Consider the following 17,500-nt stretch of genomic DNA (forward strand, 5'->3'; position numbering starts at 1 on the left):
TGAGCAGCTTGACCGTTTGAAGCAGGCGATTGACCAGAAGCGGCCAGAAATGATCAATAGGAATGGTGTTGTTTTCCACCAGGACTACGTTCGGCCTCACACAACTTTGATGACCCGCCAGAAGCTACGGGAGCTCGGATGGGATGTCCTATTGCACCCACCGTATAGTCCGGACCTGGCTCCAAGTGATCATCATCTCTTCCGGTCCATGCAAAACGCTCTTGGTGATACTAAGTTGGCCTCAAAAGAGGCTTGCGAAAACTGGCTGTCTGAGTTTTTTGCAAATAAGGAGGGGGGGTTTATAAGGGGGGGATAATGAAGTTGTCTTCTAAATGGCAACAAGTTTGCGAACAAAACGGCGCATATTTGACTTAAATTGGATAATTTTAGGTATGTTAAATAAATCGTCAAATTTCGATCAGAAAAACGACATTTCTTTTTCCCCAACCCTATATATACAAAAAGGTTTCGATCCTTCGTTTAATTACTTTCATATTCAAACAAAGGAGCCCTTCTTCCCTTCCTCTCTGTCCATCATTTATGAATGACGTCATACAATTTCACAAAAAGTTATCACACCACTAGGTGAAGTATATAAGCATTTTGTCACGATCTGCAGACAACCCGCGGATATGAAACAATCGTGCAAAATATCTCCAAAGTTTTTTTTCGAGCGCACAGTCGCAGCAGATGTATAAATGCTTTTTTCATAAGGGAAACAAATACCTCATTTTTGCCACTCTTCATATCTATAGGTGCAACAGCTTGGGCCAAAAATAGGAAGACGTTGCTCTTTCGTCATTTAGTATCAGTCGCAGCAATTGAAATACTTCGATTCCCTGCTAAAGTTTCGAGAAGAACCTGCTCTTATCGATGATCAGTTCCATCGCATTCCGAGCATATGAAAATTATATAATATATAATGTTCTCTTTGACGTCACCAGCCGGTCCAATGCCCTTCTGTCTGCTCGAAATGTGGATTCCCGTGGAAAGCGGCGGCGTAGGCGGTGAGAGAAGGAAGTAAAAACAGATACATAAGCCGAGAAGGCGAGAATCGCCCAGCATCCATCTCGCACGACACATAACGCGGAAACACAAACACTTCTCTCGTATTTCGGAAGATCTATATTGTTTTGCTTCCTACAGTGGCACAAATCGTTAATCGTACTCCACCATGCCGATTCCCTTTCCCCTTCTTTTGAAAGTCGAAAACAAGCTTTCGGAACATTCTATCTAGATAAAATTATAGTGTCATATGAGAGTTAAAAGGTTTGCTATCTGTTTTCAAAATAATGGTTTTGATTTCTCTAAAAATGGCGAATATATGTGCTAATGTATGAAAGTTGACTCAAACTCATGAATCGTACGCTGGTTGAAATCTCTACTCTATTTCGAAGACGTTAGCCAATTTCCTAATTCCATCATTATTATGGTATCCCTTGTTCATTGCAACTATATTTAGCTGCCTTTAGCCTTATCTACGCGTTTTTTTTATGTATTCAGAAAGTATATTTATCAATTGTTTCATTAAGTGGTTTTTAAAATCGTTATTTTTAGAAATTTTCTTAATTTCCTAATTTAATTGGAGGAATATCAATAACATTTAAGTAATTTTAATTTAACCATGTGTGAACTTCATATGTCTTGAGCTCTGGGTCATTGTCTTGGCAAAACTTGAATCCTCGATTCCATCTCATTTTGTTCACACTTTACTACGTACTACACCTTTCGGATGTTCAAGTAAACATTCTGAACCAGTACACCATCGATAAAAACCAAATTGAGCAAACGAAAAGTTTGTAATGTGCCTAGGAAGGGCAGCTTGAATGCCCGAGCACAGAGAGACAAACCGTTTCTCAGCAAAAAAAAAAGATCAGTAACTCCAATTTGATTATTCCAAACATCATGAAACACATCAATGTCTTACTGGTAAGATGTTATTTCCATAGATGGGTCCTAATTCGATATTTTTGACTCCGATGGTTATCGTTTCGTATGGAGGAAGCTAACGATGAATTAAACGTAAAAAAAATCTAAAAGCAATGTTTAACCATGGTGGTGATGGAGGGATGATATGAGGGTGCATATATGCGGAATTTGGTTTTCATCGATGGTGTATTGGGTCAGAATGATTACTCGATCATCCTGAAGTAAAATATGAAGGAAAGTGTCAACAAAATGGGATGGAATTGAGGATTCAAGTTTTGCCAAGACAATGACCCAGAGCTCAAGACATATGAAGTTCGCATATGGTTACATTACAATTACTCTAAAGTTATTGATATTTCTCCACAATCTTCCGACATCGATCCCAGTAAAAAAAATTAAAGAAGTTATCTGTGTAGGCAATTTAGAAACCATTGAATTTCTAAAAATAACAATTCTAAAAACCACCCTATGAAAAAATTGATAAATATACCTTCCAAATACAGTAATCCTTCGATCACTGGTCTGCTGTTTAACTGGCGAACGTTAACTGGTCCTTGGACCAGTTATAAAGCTTAATTTCGTAAACAATCGACGCCATATTCAAATGAAAGATTTGCTGTGAAGGGCATTCGAATGTTATTTGTTATGTTATGAAAATTGACATTATTTTCGCATGACAAAAACATTGATTAAATTACAGAAGAATAATTTCTTTAAATTTTATTTCATACCTGTTGTCGCACTCAATGCGAAAGCTCCATTGGAATCCTTTTGTTTATCCAATTTCATGATCATCGCGAATCAAACAATTCATTGAAGTTCCCCTCGATTTTATTTGACGTTTAAAATGCCGGACCAATTAAAACGCGAATGTCGATAAGGCTGATGTCACATTAGGCGGGTTCCGCGAGTAAAACCGCAGCGGAGGATCTACAGTGTATTGTGAATGAGTCATGTCACACAGAGCGGGGCGGTTTTGGAAGCGGTTTTGGAAGCGGCGAATCTGCCTAATGTGACATCAGCCTAACTGGTCTTCCCTTTTCGCCCAGTTAGTGAATGCCTACTGTACACAAAAAAACTCGTAGATGAGACTAAAGACAGCTAAAGATAATTGCAATGAACAAGGGATACCATAATAATGATGGAATTAGGAAATTGACCAACATCTTCGAAATCGAGTAGATATTTCAACCAACGTACGATTATGAGTTTGAGTCAGTTTTCATACATTAGCACATACATTCGCTATTTTTAGAGAAATCGAAACCATTATTCTGAAAACAGATAGCAAACCTTTTAACTCTCATGCGACCCTATAATTTTATCTAAATAGAATGTTCCGAAAGTTTGTTTTCGACTTTCAAAAGAAGGGAAAGGGGATCGGCATGGTGGGGTATGATTACGGATTTAAGTCACTGTATATCAAAGTGTTTAGATATCACAGAAAAAAGGAAAACAAGGGAAGGGAATCGACATTTTCAGCAAACGAGATTCGAAAAACAATAAGAAACTTCGTTTCTTCGAATTAATTTGAAACATTCTATGTAATCATGAAAGTATTTTTGAATGGTTTGTATTATCAACGGTAAGCACAAACTTCCAGTCATTTGACATTAAAATTTTACACATTTACGTTCCGTAAATAATAAATTATTACATCTAGTTGTTTTTCGTGGTTCCGATTGCTTCCTTCAGCATTCGAGATTTTAAGCTTAATTCGGACAACAGATTATTGTATTCCAACATTACCTCGCTATGGATCGCGACCTCTTCCGTGAGTTGATTTCTGCAAATATTATTGTTTGATCATTCCTAGAAGCATCACTCAAACATTACCTCAGGGCCTCGAAGATGATCTTAATTTGCTCCTGTTCAGCGAGAATATCCGCTTCCTCTTGTTCACGAAGCTGTAGAATGTTTTGCTTTTCTGCCAAGCATTTGGAATATTCTTGCTGCAGAACTTTGATGTTATCACGCACAACGCTAATTACATTCCAGCTGCCAGAATCCTGCAATGGCAGTACCCAAAAGTTAGTGCTGGGGAAGAACTATTATCTCTATACGCACCGTTTTATTGGCGTACTGCCGAATTCCATTAATTGCTTCTTGTAACATTTTTTTCATCTCTCGAATTTCCGAATCAAGCTCATCTTCCGGTGTTTGCTGATCAATTTGCAAAGTTTGAATCTCGAATGTGTGGATTTTCAGATAATCCAAATATGCTTCAATCTCGACATGTAAAGCTTCGAAGGGATAAGAAAGTGTGTTAGTAAGTGGGATATTCAAATCAGGTAGAACATGAAACAACCGTTGTTTTGAAAAAACGTTATCATTAGAGCATCTCTCGAGTAAACAGCGTCGTGTGCCCTGGACTCTATTTCGGATGTCAGTATAGAAGATTCATTTTGCTGAAAATATAATCTCGATTAAATCAGTAATATATTTAATTTTATATATTTTCTTACCAATTCTGACAAGTTTATATCACGATATTTTTCATAGTTTTCCATTTCCAGCTTTTTATAATGTCGCAGATTACAATGTTGGCACTTCAACACTACCCACAATCCAGTCGACGAACAAAATATCGACCTAACATTGGCCCAAGGCGCTTATATCAATCAAGGCGCCTAGAAGTATATACTAAGGTGGGCCAACTTGCTAAAACCACTCTTCAGCCATATTGGAAGTCTACTGTCTACGCTATTGCCGAAGCTCGCTCGTGATCAGTCTGTCTCTTTCACGCTACAAGCAAATAATTCCCCTTCTACTTTCTTCCGTGCTGTTTTCATATACCGCTCCACTAACCAACTTAGTGACGAAACGGCCTCACCTAGTACCATAGACCCGTCTTGATATCAATGTATATATAGAGACGCCTTGCATTGGCCGAAATGCTGTGACTTCTCCGTCTTGCCTACACCCAGAAAACAGATTACTAAAATATGCCAAATCTTTGGTAAGGCAAACATTAGTAGAATGTACAGATTTTCTGTAAATATTAATCAACTGTATGTAAAATCAATGTTAGATGCAATATACATCCTTGCCAATGATTGGTACATTTTACTACGCGGTATCGGTAACTTTAACGATTGTCATTGCTGGAAACCGTGAAAGAAATGTAAACAAAACATTATTAACCTAATTGTCGAGCTGATAATTGAGTTGAGCGGAACTACTTTTCGATATTGTTTCTCCACAGAAAAAGGTCGAATTTACCCAGACAGGTGAGTGACGTTCTTGAAAATTAATTCAATTTATGTTCTTTAATCAACATTGATACATATTGGACAGCCAAATAATGATCCATGCTCGTCTGCTGCGGGAGAAAGTGAAGACATTACTTCAATAATATGAGGAATCTAGGTAATTCGAGACACTAAAACGAGCCTAGTTGAGTTCTAATTCCACCGCTATATTGTCGGATTTGGTCAAGGGCAACTTCATAAACTGTTTTCCGACGATTGTGATCGGTGGTTCGATCAATTGGATGTTTTCGAAATCGTCAAAACGAAGGTTCCGTTTTCACTGAAGCTGCGCTTCAACTCAATGTTGAAAAGGGGCATAGAACTGGCCCTTTGATGTAGCTGTTTGTAGTAGTCATTCTCTATTTTTTTCCTAATATGTAGCCGAGAATCTAACTTAATCGATGCAGGATCAGATGTCGGACGCTGCAATGGCCATGCCTCATGTTAATATGCATTGTAATGTGGTTTAAATCGCATTTTAGATAGTTCAATAAATGACTAAAAATGCATACAATAGATCAATAATTACTGTTATACTGGTTGGTTTCACATTTGTTTACCAATGTTATCGCGTAATATGTACGAATTGCCGATCTAACATACAAATCTACACCTAGGCGGCGCTGCGGTGAAAGTGATGATGGTTTTAAATTTGCCATGTGAGCTTATGGAAGGTTTGTAGTTCTTTCCATAAATTACAATGTTATAATCATAAAAGATTATTTAATTGCGATGAGTTTGTAAGAAATTTAATTCTGCGCAATTTTATATATAACATGTTATTTATTCACCTCTTCAGTAGTGAAAACTATAAAAATGTTGACAATGGTTGAATTAAAGAAGGAAATTCGAGAGCACAATCAAACACAAGTAGAAAAATGCACGATTCCTGCATGTTAGAACTACCTTGGAAAGCCCGGAAGTAAAATATACGTGTTTTGTTTTTGAGTTTTAGGTTACATTAGCATCATTTTCTTAGTTCAAAAACAAAATCCAGATGTCTCACCGATCGTTTACGTTTTGCGTTAGATCGTCAATAAAGTCCCGTCACTGTGAAGTCAACGTAAAGTAATGAAATGTCAAATATTCTCCCATGGAAATCGTATGGTAACATTCACATACACCATCGCCGGCAACTGTGACGTCGGCAGAATAAGTCCAAGAGAATATTTGACGGGACGATGACGGTGATGTTGTATGTGTAGCGCACTTAATTCATATCGCAAAAATCAACTAATCATTGGTAATATTTACCCCAAAAAATCGTCATATATACCAATTTTTCCTAAGAGTGTATAGTTCATTGGTTGAAAATACGAAATAATTAAAAAAACCAAATGGTATCACTGGTAGTCCGCTAAACTGTCATCTCAAACAAAAACAAATGGACCATATAATTAGTGAGTAAGGAAACTGTTATCGCTTTTTCATTCATTAATTATTTCATTTTCTTTCAGACTATGATGTGAAAACATCTGGCTTTTCTATAACCATGAATAGAAACTAGCCGGAAGATGATTTCCCCCATTACCAGTCGCCAAACAACAGTCCAGATTTTCACCATTATCACAGGAGCCAACAACATCTGCAATTCCAATCAGGAGTATCCTCCAAATCCATGCAGGAGGTATTTATCAACGAGCTCAGCTGGACTCGAATCGTCAATCCGGAAACCCGGTATTGTGGTTATTTGTATATCACAAACACATATTGTTTTATAATACGTATTTTTTCGAGTAATAAAATGACTAAAATTGATTATGTATTTTCCTTTTAATATTTCATTTCATTTTAATAACAAACCAATGCAAACAAAAGGCAAGCAGTGCTGGAAGCAGCGCTGCAAGCAGGTCGACGTCTTGCACATGTTGGCAAAAAAGTGGCGTCAAGTTGTTCGATGAATACATATAAAAGGTCGATAACTCGATTGCAAGGTGGCAGCTTTTGAGGTCGATTGTTGACATTTCATCGACCCGATCTTGGCAGGCAAAACGGAATGTGGGTAAGGCCATCTACACATTACGCAACCGCAACCCGATCTATGTTGGCGATGTCAATCGGATCTCCAACTCAGCTCTGCACATTGAGGCAACTCAAAGGTGATAAAATCGGTATGTTTTCAACCGTCATCATGCATCCCACGTCATTACGCTAGCTGAGATGTCATTTCTTCAATTACCCCAGGAAATCATATGGAAAGCGAATTTTCATAAAACAGTTTGTTTTCAAAAAATCTGTTTTGCTTAGATTTTTCCTTCATTCGAACGAAAAGAAATAAAATCAAAAGCATCAATATATACGTAACTTTTCAACACTCTCATTGATATAAAAACGAGCAGCTTCATAGTACAACATTTGTGTAGAAAAATGCTTCCAATTCAGTCTAATATTCATATCAACTGCATGAAACAGATAATCATCATCAGTACAAATTTAGTGATTGCATGAAAAAGACAAGAAAATATAACGTGTTGCTCTTGGGCAGGCGACTTTAATAATATTTCACATAAAACAAAAACAAATGATGAAATTGAAACATTCATGTTGAACATTTTATCGCTAGCGAATTCGAATGTTTGTTAAATTCTCGCAGTAGTGCCGTACTGTTCTCATGTATCACCTCCGACATGATCTCGGTAGTGGTTAAATCAGCATCCATTGAAGCATCACAGGGACTGTGCTCAGCTATGGTTCTGTTCTCTCTCCCTCTATTTCATTCGTAGATCCGGTGTTAATTGAAGATGCATCATTCTAGTGAATCGTGTCATGCGGGTCTAGAAGGCAGGAAAGTTGCGAGTTATTTGATGAAACAATGTTTTTACCGGAGTGCTCTCTCGTAATTCACGATCTGATTCATTGTTTTTAAAGTGACCGACTACCCCGAATCCATACATACACACGAATGTATGAAGAGCGACCGCCACAATAACTGCGTCTTGCTCCGTAATATTTTCACCTGAAAACAATAAAACAATATATGAAATTGTATATCAAATGAGTAAAATCCTTACATTTCATTCGTGTTTTTGTAAACTAGTTCAATTTTGGAAACAATGTTTGGTATTGCAACTGACAAATACCGAAACTCAACGAACGCAGAAATCGAAATGTCAACATCAATTGAACGAAAAGGTTGCCAACACACATCGCGCGCGACTCGACATGCTAGGTTGAATCGAAAAAGTTGGTCCGACCAAAGTTGCCAGTTGCCTAGTGTGTATGCTCCCATTTGATTACACATGTTCTCAACTTTTTTGACAGATTCGTTAAGTTGCTTTCCAACTTAGGTTGCCTAGTGTGTAGATGGCCTAACTGTACATCTGTCATCACCAGGAGTTAGACATCAATTGAATCAAGACGGGTCTATGGTACTAGGTGAGGCCGTTTCGTCACTAAGTTGGTTAGGGGAGCGGTATATGAAAACAGTACGGAAGAAAGCAGAAGGGGAATTATTTGCTTGTAGCGTGAAAGAGACAGACTGATCACGAGCGAGCTTCGCCACTAGTGTATTGTGTATTGTTTACAAACAAAACACAGTAGACTTCCAAGATGGCTGAAGAGTCGTTTTAGCAAGTTGGCTCACCTTAGGATATACTTCTAGGCGCCTTGAATTGAATATAGGCTACCGCAAGATGTGTGGAATAAAGGTTTTACCGTGTCGTCAATAAGTGCCCAAGGGGAAACGGTATAAATATACAGAGGACTGTGGAAAGGGATTTGACTGCAAATAGAGAGTTCTAAATTTTTCGTTTATTCAACTGTCGATTAATCGTGGGGTCATTTTTAAATATTCGATTCATTCGAATAATTGTTTTTCAGTATTCGATTAACCGAGCGAATATTTATTTCTTGTAATCAAAAAGAACAGACATATTTGTAATAAAAAAGTATGATGTCATAATTTTAAAAGTTACATTAAAAATAATTTTGAAATAAACATGGTGCAGAATAATTGTTTTTGAATTAAATTGTATTTTAGTATATTGATAAATTTACCATTTCATGATTTTTTTAGGACGATTGAAAAAAGAAGTACACAATGAGAATGATGCACAATATTATTATTGTACCAACATAAATTTTTTTCTGTTTAAAATTACCTGTTCTTTGAATGTTGAATGAAATAGCTGATTTGTTTGAATATTTCTGCTTGGTCCTTATAGCTACTAGTTCAAAAGAGGTACATTTATAGAATCATTGACCACTAGTATGGTATATTATATTTTCCTCGGCACTCTGAATTTGAATACTACCATTTTAGAACGGGAGCTGAGACCACCTTCTTTAAGTCCGCATTTTACTCCTGCAGATCCTGAATTCTTCTTCCCAGTCTCCTCCACCACCAGGAAATCATTTTTATGGTTCAACCGTAAATGATTTAGCATATCCGAAGAATTTCGACGAAACACCATGACGGTTAACACTCCTATACTCGCGCATAGGTCTGAGAGACCAAGAAATCCATAATTCGTTCGTTTCTCAGAAAACATCAACACTATGATATTGCGATTCTCTCTAGCTTCGTCATTCGTTGTTCATCATCGTTTAGCGTATCGTATAAATTGGTACGAAGGGGACGTATATCACTTTTTCACCACCTTCTGTCTGAGACACCGACGCGCGTACAGGAGTAACTTTTTTGGACAAGTGACTTTTTTTCCTATTTTAGAATATTGTTCAATGAAATGTATAAATAATGTCAGTGGCGTGGAATATTTATTAAATATAATGCATAATATCATTTTATTATTTGATTTTAGTCCTTTTTGGGCTACCCCACGATAGATACAATACGGTACCGCAACTTATGAGAAAGGCCTTTCGGCCATCTTGAATTTCATATGTAAACAATCTGCAATATTTTGCAATATGTTTTTTTGCTTCCTGTGTGATGAATTGTTTTGGTGGCAATAAGAGCATTGAAAAGTTGAAAGGTAAGTCTTTTACGGTTAAAGTTAGGTTTGTAATATACTCTATCTTATTATATGTTTCAGCTCAAGAGAATAAATCGACTCTCGGTGTCGGTCAGTGATGGAGGTATTTTTCCCGCGTTTTACAGTTAGGCCGATTACACATTATCCGGTTTCTGCCGGACCGGTTTGAAACCCAAATGGCAAATTTCGACCGTACCAACCTCTTCACGGCGCCGTGATGCAGCCATCTACTGCGACTACAATGTCCGGTGACCGGACAAGCATTATTCGCGATCACAGTAGTATAGTATCGACGTCTGGTGGAGACATCAGTTTGGGGAAGCAAATCATCCTCTATAAGATTATTAGACCTCAAAACAGTTTTAAGTTACTCAATTTTTTTATGAAAATTTTTACTTCATGTTATTTTATTACTTCAAACACGAAGTACTGACTTTTACTTAACCATTTTTGTATAATTTTCTTGATATTTTCACTAAAACTCATCATTATAATATAAAATCATTGTTAAACACAATTCTTGTTCAGGGATTTTTCCCTACTTGCAAAAGAACGTGTTACTTTATTACAAAACGAACATATTTCATCAGAAAATAATAATTTTCATTCATAATTTTTATTTTGTATATGAGTTTATTGCACCTGAAAATCCATTATAACTATCATTTCCCAAAAGCAGCGCACGAAGCTCTATGCCATCAACATGAATTGACAGTTTTTTGTCATGCTGTTAGTATTAGTGCAATTCAGGCAATTTTTCGTCTCATGTAATAGTATGTGTGCACTATTGACGTTTGTTTGTTGATTTTGAAACCAGTTGATAATTTGCAAGTGATGTGGATGCTGAAATTTTTATTTCACTTCTTCAACAACTACCAGTGCTGTGGAACTAATTCTGTGATGCAAATTTCTGCTCAAAGAGAAGCAATGGTCACAGGTGCACGATGTCATCATTGAGCATTTTACCACGGACTGTGTTATTAACGGTGAGTGGTGTTTTTCGACAAGCAGATCGAGTTATTTAATTAACCTCTATTTTTTGTTCACAGGCAACATTCCTTATTTGAAATTATTACTGAACGAGATCGCGGAGGTCAAACAAATCTCCAACTGGTTCATCGAGGGGCGGATTTTGAGCGACTTAATCGAGCTGAATGAGAAGGTTAGTTTTTGTTAAGTGCGATTCACATACAACATACACGTCACGTTCACGTCCCGTCACGTCACGATACGTCAATGATTCTACCATGCAATTCCCATGAAAACATTCACATACACCAGCAACGTAACGACCCGTCAGCATACGTTCAACGAAAACGACCGGCAGGATTTGTAGAAAAGAATAATTGACGGAGACGGACGGTTTTTGTCTGGGCTTTGTGTCTCGGCTTTTGTTTTGATTTGGTTGTACAGTAATTTACATTTAAATCGACATTAAGCTAATTTAACCGATCTGTGATGCAACACGTTTAATTAGACATTTTTACCTCTAATTGGACATTTTTGTAAATATTGAATTCGGGGCCCAAATTATGGCCCCACATTGAAAATCGCTAACAGTCGCGAATGGCCGATTACTGATCAAAATAGACTCCAATACGACACTGAGTGGTGCCTCAGCATATCGCATTATAAGTGACTTACTGTACTTTTTATGCCAACATATCGCTTAGCTCCAAATTTCGGAGTGAAAATCATTCGCGACTAGTTGAGAGAATTATTCTATTTATTATTATTGTTGAATAAGGGTCGGACTACGGGGTTTAAGCATTTAAATAATTGAATTCAATGATTCCCATTGAATTTTCCAAAATTCGAAACTGATTTTAGGCATGCTGATTTGAAAGAGTGCATTGCAATTCAAAATTGTTGTAGGTGGCGACACCATGAATAAAATTAATTGAATTATTCGTTTGGCATTTGACGTGACGGTGCTGGTGGAAGCATTGACTGCATGTGTGAATTGGTGGAGACATTGACGGAACGTAGACGTTCTTCTCCGTAACGTGCTATGTGAATCGCACATTAATTTGAACACACTAAAAATAATTATCTCGTCTAATATTCTTTGGGTATTCCAGTTTGACCTGACCCGGGACACGATCGACGACGAAACCGAGGCACTCAAGCCCAAACTGTCCTATATGTGCTCTGTGGTCAAAATGTTCCCATGCCCGACGCCAAAGCATCGGTTCTGTCAGAACGAAATTCCAGCTTATCTGATTCGGTCATTCTTTGCTCCGGATCCGCGTATTTATAGCTGTGATGCGAATTGGGCTCGAGAAGCTGCCATTGCCCCAGGATTACGTGCTCGAGGTATTGCGGCATATGTTGAGCGCGTTCTTGGACGAGGATCAGCGGAAGCAGCAATGGAATAGTGTTTGAACCAAGCCCCGGGCAAGGGGATATGATCCGCGAGTCAAGATGTGCTACAAATTTAGCTGTCATTGCCAAACCTATCAAATTACTCGGCGAACTCAAGGCAAATCTATGGAACAAGGTGCGCCCATTCGCTAACTAAAAAAAGAATTGTTTTTTGAAAAAAAAATTTATGTGAAATGTAATGATCATGATGATCACAAGGGTCTGAATGATAATATAAAACGTAGAACCCTAGGTTGATCACTTGAAATGTAGTATTATATTATAATGTAAACCAACTTAAGAAATTGAAAGAATTTAAGTGAAATAAAAGGGTTTGAACGTAAAAACGTAATGAATATAATGAATATAGCAATGAGTATTTCATAAAGTATCAGTATATTCCACAAATTGTGCTCAATCGTCTTAATTTACTTTTGTGTATTTTTTAAATGGCTGCAGAAAACCACTTCACGTTTTGACCCACCTGGTAGTATGTTAAGTGCCTTGTTTTACACCAGCTTGAGAGTTTGGCAGTTCTCGCGAGTGACAGTGGTCGCAAATTGCATTTGCGACCCGGACATGTTTGACGCTGTCAAATCCTATGTGCTAGTATACGGATGCCCTCAGGCTGGTTTGAACGAATTATGTTATTTTAATCGTAAATTTTTTTCCTGTAATAATGAAATAAAAAACACTCTAAAATGAATAGATGTGCATACATTCTCTTGTAAGTAAATTCCAAAATAATCACAGGAAGTGAACACATTATACATATAAATAAATAGTGCCTCTAGCTTATTACGGAATGTTATTATTATTGGTTCATCAAATTGCACTTTTATCTAACCGTGCTTCTGAGACTGTTGAAAAAATATGTGGCAACAGAGCGTGTGAAATAAATCATGCTATTCGTATATGCTTGGAAACAAAATAATTATGCGTATGAATGAGTAAACCGCAACTGGACTAGAGTTAGTTTTTGTAAACGTATTCTGAAGTGGGCGGAAGTATTCACGATAGGTACGTTAAGAACGCCGTTATGATGCAGGATGTGCGTAATGTCCGTGAGGCCTGGTCTCACTTTGATCATGCTCATGTGTGCTACACCACTCCAACAATCGGCCTTATGTACTTTCCAAGGAACAAACATATGAGAACGCTCGTGGTTGCCGCAGCAGCTATGGGTTTAAGATTTTACGTCTGCAGTCAGCTGCAAGTAACCGGAATATTTGAAGCAATGTTTACCTGTCAAATCCACTTATAAATAAATGCATGTATGTATTTGTGAGAGATGTACGGTTTTGTGTAGCACGAGGTCTCTTTCACATTGTTGTCCGGTTTTCCGTCCAAACCCAGCGGCGCTTTTTGAAACCGGTCCGGCAGAAACCGGATAATGTGTAATCGCCCTTAGAGACGTCGGTTAATCGTTCGATTAATTCATATAATCGAATATCTGCATCAGTAATTTTATATCGAATAATGAAAAATCAAGGTATGATTACATCGAATAATCACGCAAAGTAATCATGATTAATGAAAAAGGGAACCATTTTTTCAGAAAAGAGTGCAAAATTTGTTTAACCGTCATGGTGTTTCGTCGAAATTCATCGAATATGCTCAATCGTTTACGGTTGAAGCATGAAAATGATTGAATGACTGGGAAGAAGAATTCAGGGTCTCAGGAGTAAAATGCGGACTTGAAGAAGGTGAAGGTCTCAGCTCCCGTTCTAAAATAGTAGTGTTCAAATTCAGAGTGCCAAGGAAAATACTAGACCATACTAGTGGTCAATGATTCTATAAATATACTTCTTTAGAACTAGTAGTTGTAGGGACCAAGCAGAAATATTCAAACAAATCAGCTATTTCAACAACATTCAAAGCAAAAATTTTATGTTGGTGCAATAAAAATGTAGGTCGCACTCGATTATATACAGACTCGATAATATGCGATTCGATTATATACAATTTTGGACTCGATTATATACAGTTTGGAAATTTTTTTTTTTTTTAATATTTTAAGTATGACTTATTTCAAGGAAGGTAACCTTTTAACGATAAGGTGAAATTTAAGTGACTATTACATGTACAGTGCGATAAAAATCGTAATTTTCGAAGATTTTGCTTGAGTTTTCACCAGTTATATCGTTATTGCAGCCAAATCAAAAAGGTAGAAGTTGGGTGTAAAAAAGACGGGTGGGTAATGTCGGTGACAAAACCGGAGTGACGTAGGACTATACAAAGGGGACAACTTTTGCTAGATATATATTTTAAATATATTGTTTTATTTTCTTCTCCTACGTGAATACCTACCTATCTACCTGAAAAATGGATTAGTTTACTGTTTACTCTTTATGAACATGTTGGGGGTTCTGAAAAGAACCTTTAGTGTTGTGTTTTTGCGTTTTTTTTTTTTACAAACTTGATTCTTGATTTTTTCTGAAGGCTTTGTACTTATTAAATGATCAACGTCGGGCATCTTTCGGCGTATACACATATCGTACAATCAAAATGATGGCTGTGATAGGGAATGCATAGGTGGCCATCAGCTCGTTCACTATCATATATTTCACTATTGAGCACATTTCCGTACCTTAAACTGTGGTTTCGGAGACGAATGAATTGTAAGATTTGTAGTCCGCAAACAAAGTAAATAAAAATGAAAAAGAACTGAGGTTTTGGAGACGAACTCTACGATCTGTCGAGAAATAAACGAGCTATAAGCGTTCTGAAAAACCAACAGTAAATACTGGGACGGATGACCTTCGGATTAAAGTCCTTTAAAATAAGAACAGAGCAGCAGGAAATACATAGCTCATCGTATTGCTCCTTAGTTATTTCTCTATGCAATGCAGATGTAACGTCAGTAAATTTTCAACATCAGTTATCAACCAAAGAAAGCAGTTCTTGCTACCGAGAAAATTCGTTAATGCCATCCTGCATACAATTTGAAATTTGAAGCCACTTTTAATTCGGAAACCATACTTGGGTTTGTGAAAACTGAATGATCAATTTAAAAGACCCCAACCACCAACAAGTTCAAGAACAAGCATAAACATAAAAAAATCAGTTTATATTATATATCATATTATGTCACTTTAGAATGCATTGGTATTGTGAAAAACTTTTAATAACTCTTCTTTGAAAGGTTTAATGGCCCTGAAAAGCGCCGTGTTTTACGGTGGCTGGTTTTGCCACCAAAGCAGTCTGTATAAACAAACTTTTTCTTTCTTCTACCTGCTGCCGTTTTGCGATTGCGTTTGCCACTCGCTGAAACTAATTGTTGCCTTGATGAGCGCCGAACCGAAGCTGCTCTGTTCTTGATGCGTGTTTTCTGATTGTCGTGAGCAGCTTTGCAAGCCAACTCGAGCACTCCGACGGCCGAAACTCTATAATCGCTGTTAGGTATACTGGTGCTCCGGCACCAATCCGTTCGGCCTAGTAACCCTTGCGGAGCAATCAGTGAATGCGATCAGCAGGGAACTGGAGACCTGCACGGTTCGAGTGAGACTTTGCCTTTCCCTTAACTTGTCCTCCTTTGTTACGTCCACACGTCCACGTTGCTGCTTGTTTTCTTTTTATGATGTGATGCGATGCGATGTTAAACGATGCCGTACAACCACACTGGTTTACGGTTTGAAAGAAAATGAGATATTTTTTTGAGGTCCGCGCGTTTTGTACTCAAGCGGTACACACTCACAGGATAGAGACAAATCGGCAGACTCAGCCAAAAGGGCGAGTCCAACGAGACGAACGAATGAGCGTTAAAAGGCAGCGATGGCAAAAAAATACATTCATTATAATTTCTTCGCTCGTTGGATTCACATGCAGGCTAAAAAGGGTCCTTTTCAGGATCACAAAATTATCTTCAATCTAAAGAGTTTATTGTTTTGTTATCACTCGATATCCCCATCTTGTTCGGCTAAACCTTTCTGTTTAGAGATTGCGTTTGCCACTCGCCACAGCTTTCACAGTTGGAAAATTTCTTCCCATCCAGCTTGTGACATATTGTACAGTAAATTACATTCAATGGCACGTCGCATTACCCCCACTCACTGTCGGATTGGAGGTAATTTTAACCTGTAATTGAACATTTGCGATGACAGTGGTACAGTGTCGACTTTCAATGTGGGGTCATAATTTGGACCCCGAACTCTATGTTTACAAAAATGTCCAACTAAATATGTCGCATTACTGATCCGTCTAATTAGCTAAATGTCGAGCTAATTGTAAATTACTGTACTATCAATCTAGAAGCAATTTAAGAATTGGTGAAAATTGAATAATCGGGGAAGTCCCCAACCATCAATAAGCTCAGAACAACTGCCAAATTCACATACTCATCATATCCTGGCAAACAAATTATGAAAAAATCAATTTGTGTTTTATTATTATTTGGAATATTGTTTTAGAAAGCATTGAACTGTATTTCGTAAACTCTTTTTTGGAAGGTTTAATGGCCCTGAAAAGAGCCGTGTTTTATGGAATTGTTCCAATTTAGCTTCCATTTAGTTCCAATCCAACTTTGTACTCGTGGTTTTGAAAAAAACCATTTCGAACGCCCTCGATGCCGCCTTGTTCTGGATTTGCCACCAAAGCAGATTGTATAAAGAACAAACTTTTTTCTTCTGCTACCAGCTGCCGTTTTGCGATTGCGTTTGCCACTCGCTGCAACTGCCTGTTGTCTTGATGTCCACCGAACCGAATGTGTTCTGTTCCGAATGCGGGTTTTCTTGTCGTCGCGAGCAGCTTTGCCAGCTAACTCGATCACTTCGGCGGCCGAAACTATATAACGCCAGCTAGGTGGACTGGTGCACTGGTACTAACGCGCTCGGCCTAGCTACCCTTGCGGGGAACTTCAGACCAACACGGTTCGAGCGGGATTTTGCCTTTCCCTTCACTTTTCCTCCTTTGCCATGTCCAGACATGGCTGCTTGTGTTGGTTTGTTGATGTGATGTGATGCGAAACGATGTGGTGTGGTGTACGGTTTGGATGAGAATGATCGTTACGGAAGGAAGGAAGGA

At 37.8% G+C, this 17,500-nt stretch overlaps 1 protein-coding gene and 1 long non-coding RNA gene across 2 annotated transcripts; one reads left to right on the top strand and one right to left on the bottom strand.

Moving 5' to 3' along the window:
• Positions 1 to 3,486: 3,486 nt before the first annotated feature.
• Positions 3,487 to 4,526, bottom strand: LOC129780365 (uncharacterized). The gene is made up of 5 exons (XM_055788554.1): positions 4,395 to 4,526; positions 4,238 to 4,337; positions 3,997 to 4,172; positions 3,766 to 3,938; positions 3,487 to 3,715 (listed from the first exon to the last, which is right to left on the bottom strand). Exons 1-5 carry the CDS (start codon positions 4,437 to 4,439, stop codon positions 3,589 to 3,591), a joined length of 621 nt encoding a protein of 206 aa, XP_055644529.1. The 5' UTR covers positions 4,440 to 4,526; the 3' UTR covers positions 3,487 to 3,588.
• Positions 4,527 to 10,890: 6,364 nt separating this feature from the next.
• Positions 10,891 to 12,825, top strand: LOC129777827 (uncharacterized). Its single transcript, XR_008743298.1, has 3 exons — positions 10,891 to 11,100; positions 11,164 to 11,276; positions 12,196 to 12,825. It is a non-coding gene; the product is annotated as an uncharacterized LOC129777827 (long non-coding RNA).
• Positions 12,826 to 17,500: the final 4,675 nt, after the last annotated feature.

This window comes from Toxorhynchites rutilus, chromosome 3 (genome assembly GCF_029784135.1).
Source record: "Toxorhynchites rutilus septentrionalis strain SRP chromosome 3, ASM2978413v1, whole genome shotgun sequence".
NCBI lineage: Eukaryota > Metazoa > Arthropoda > Insecta > Diptera > Culicidae > Toxorhynchites > Toxorhynchites rutilus.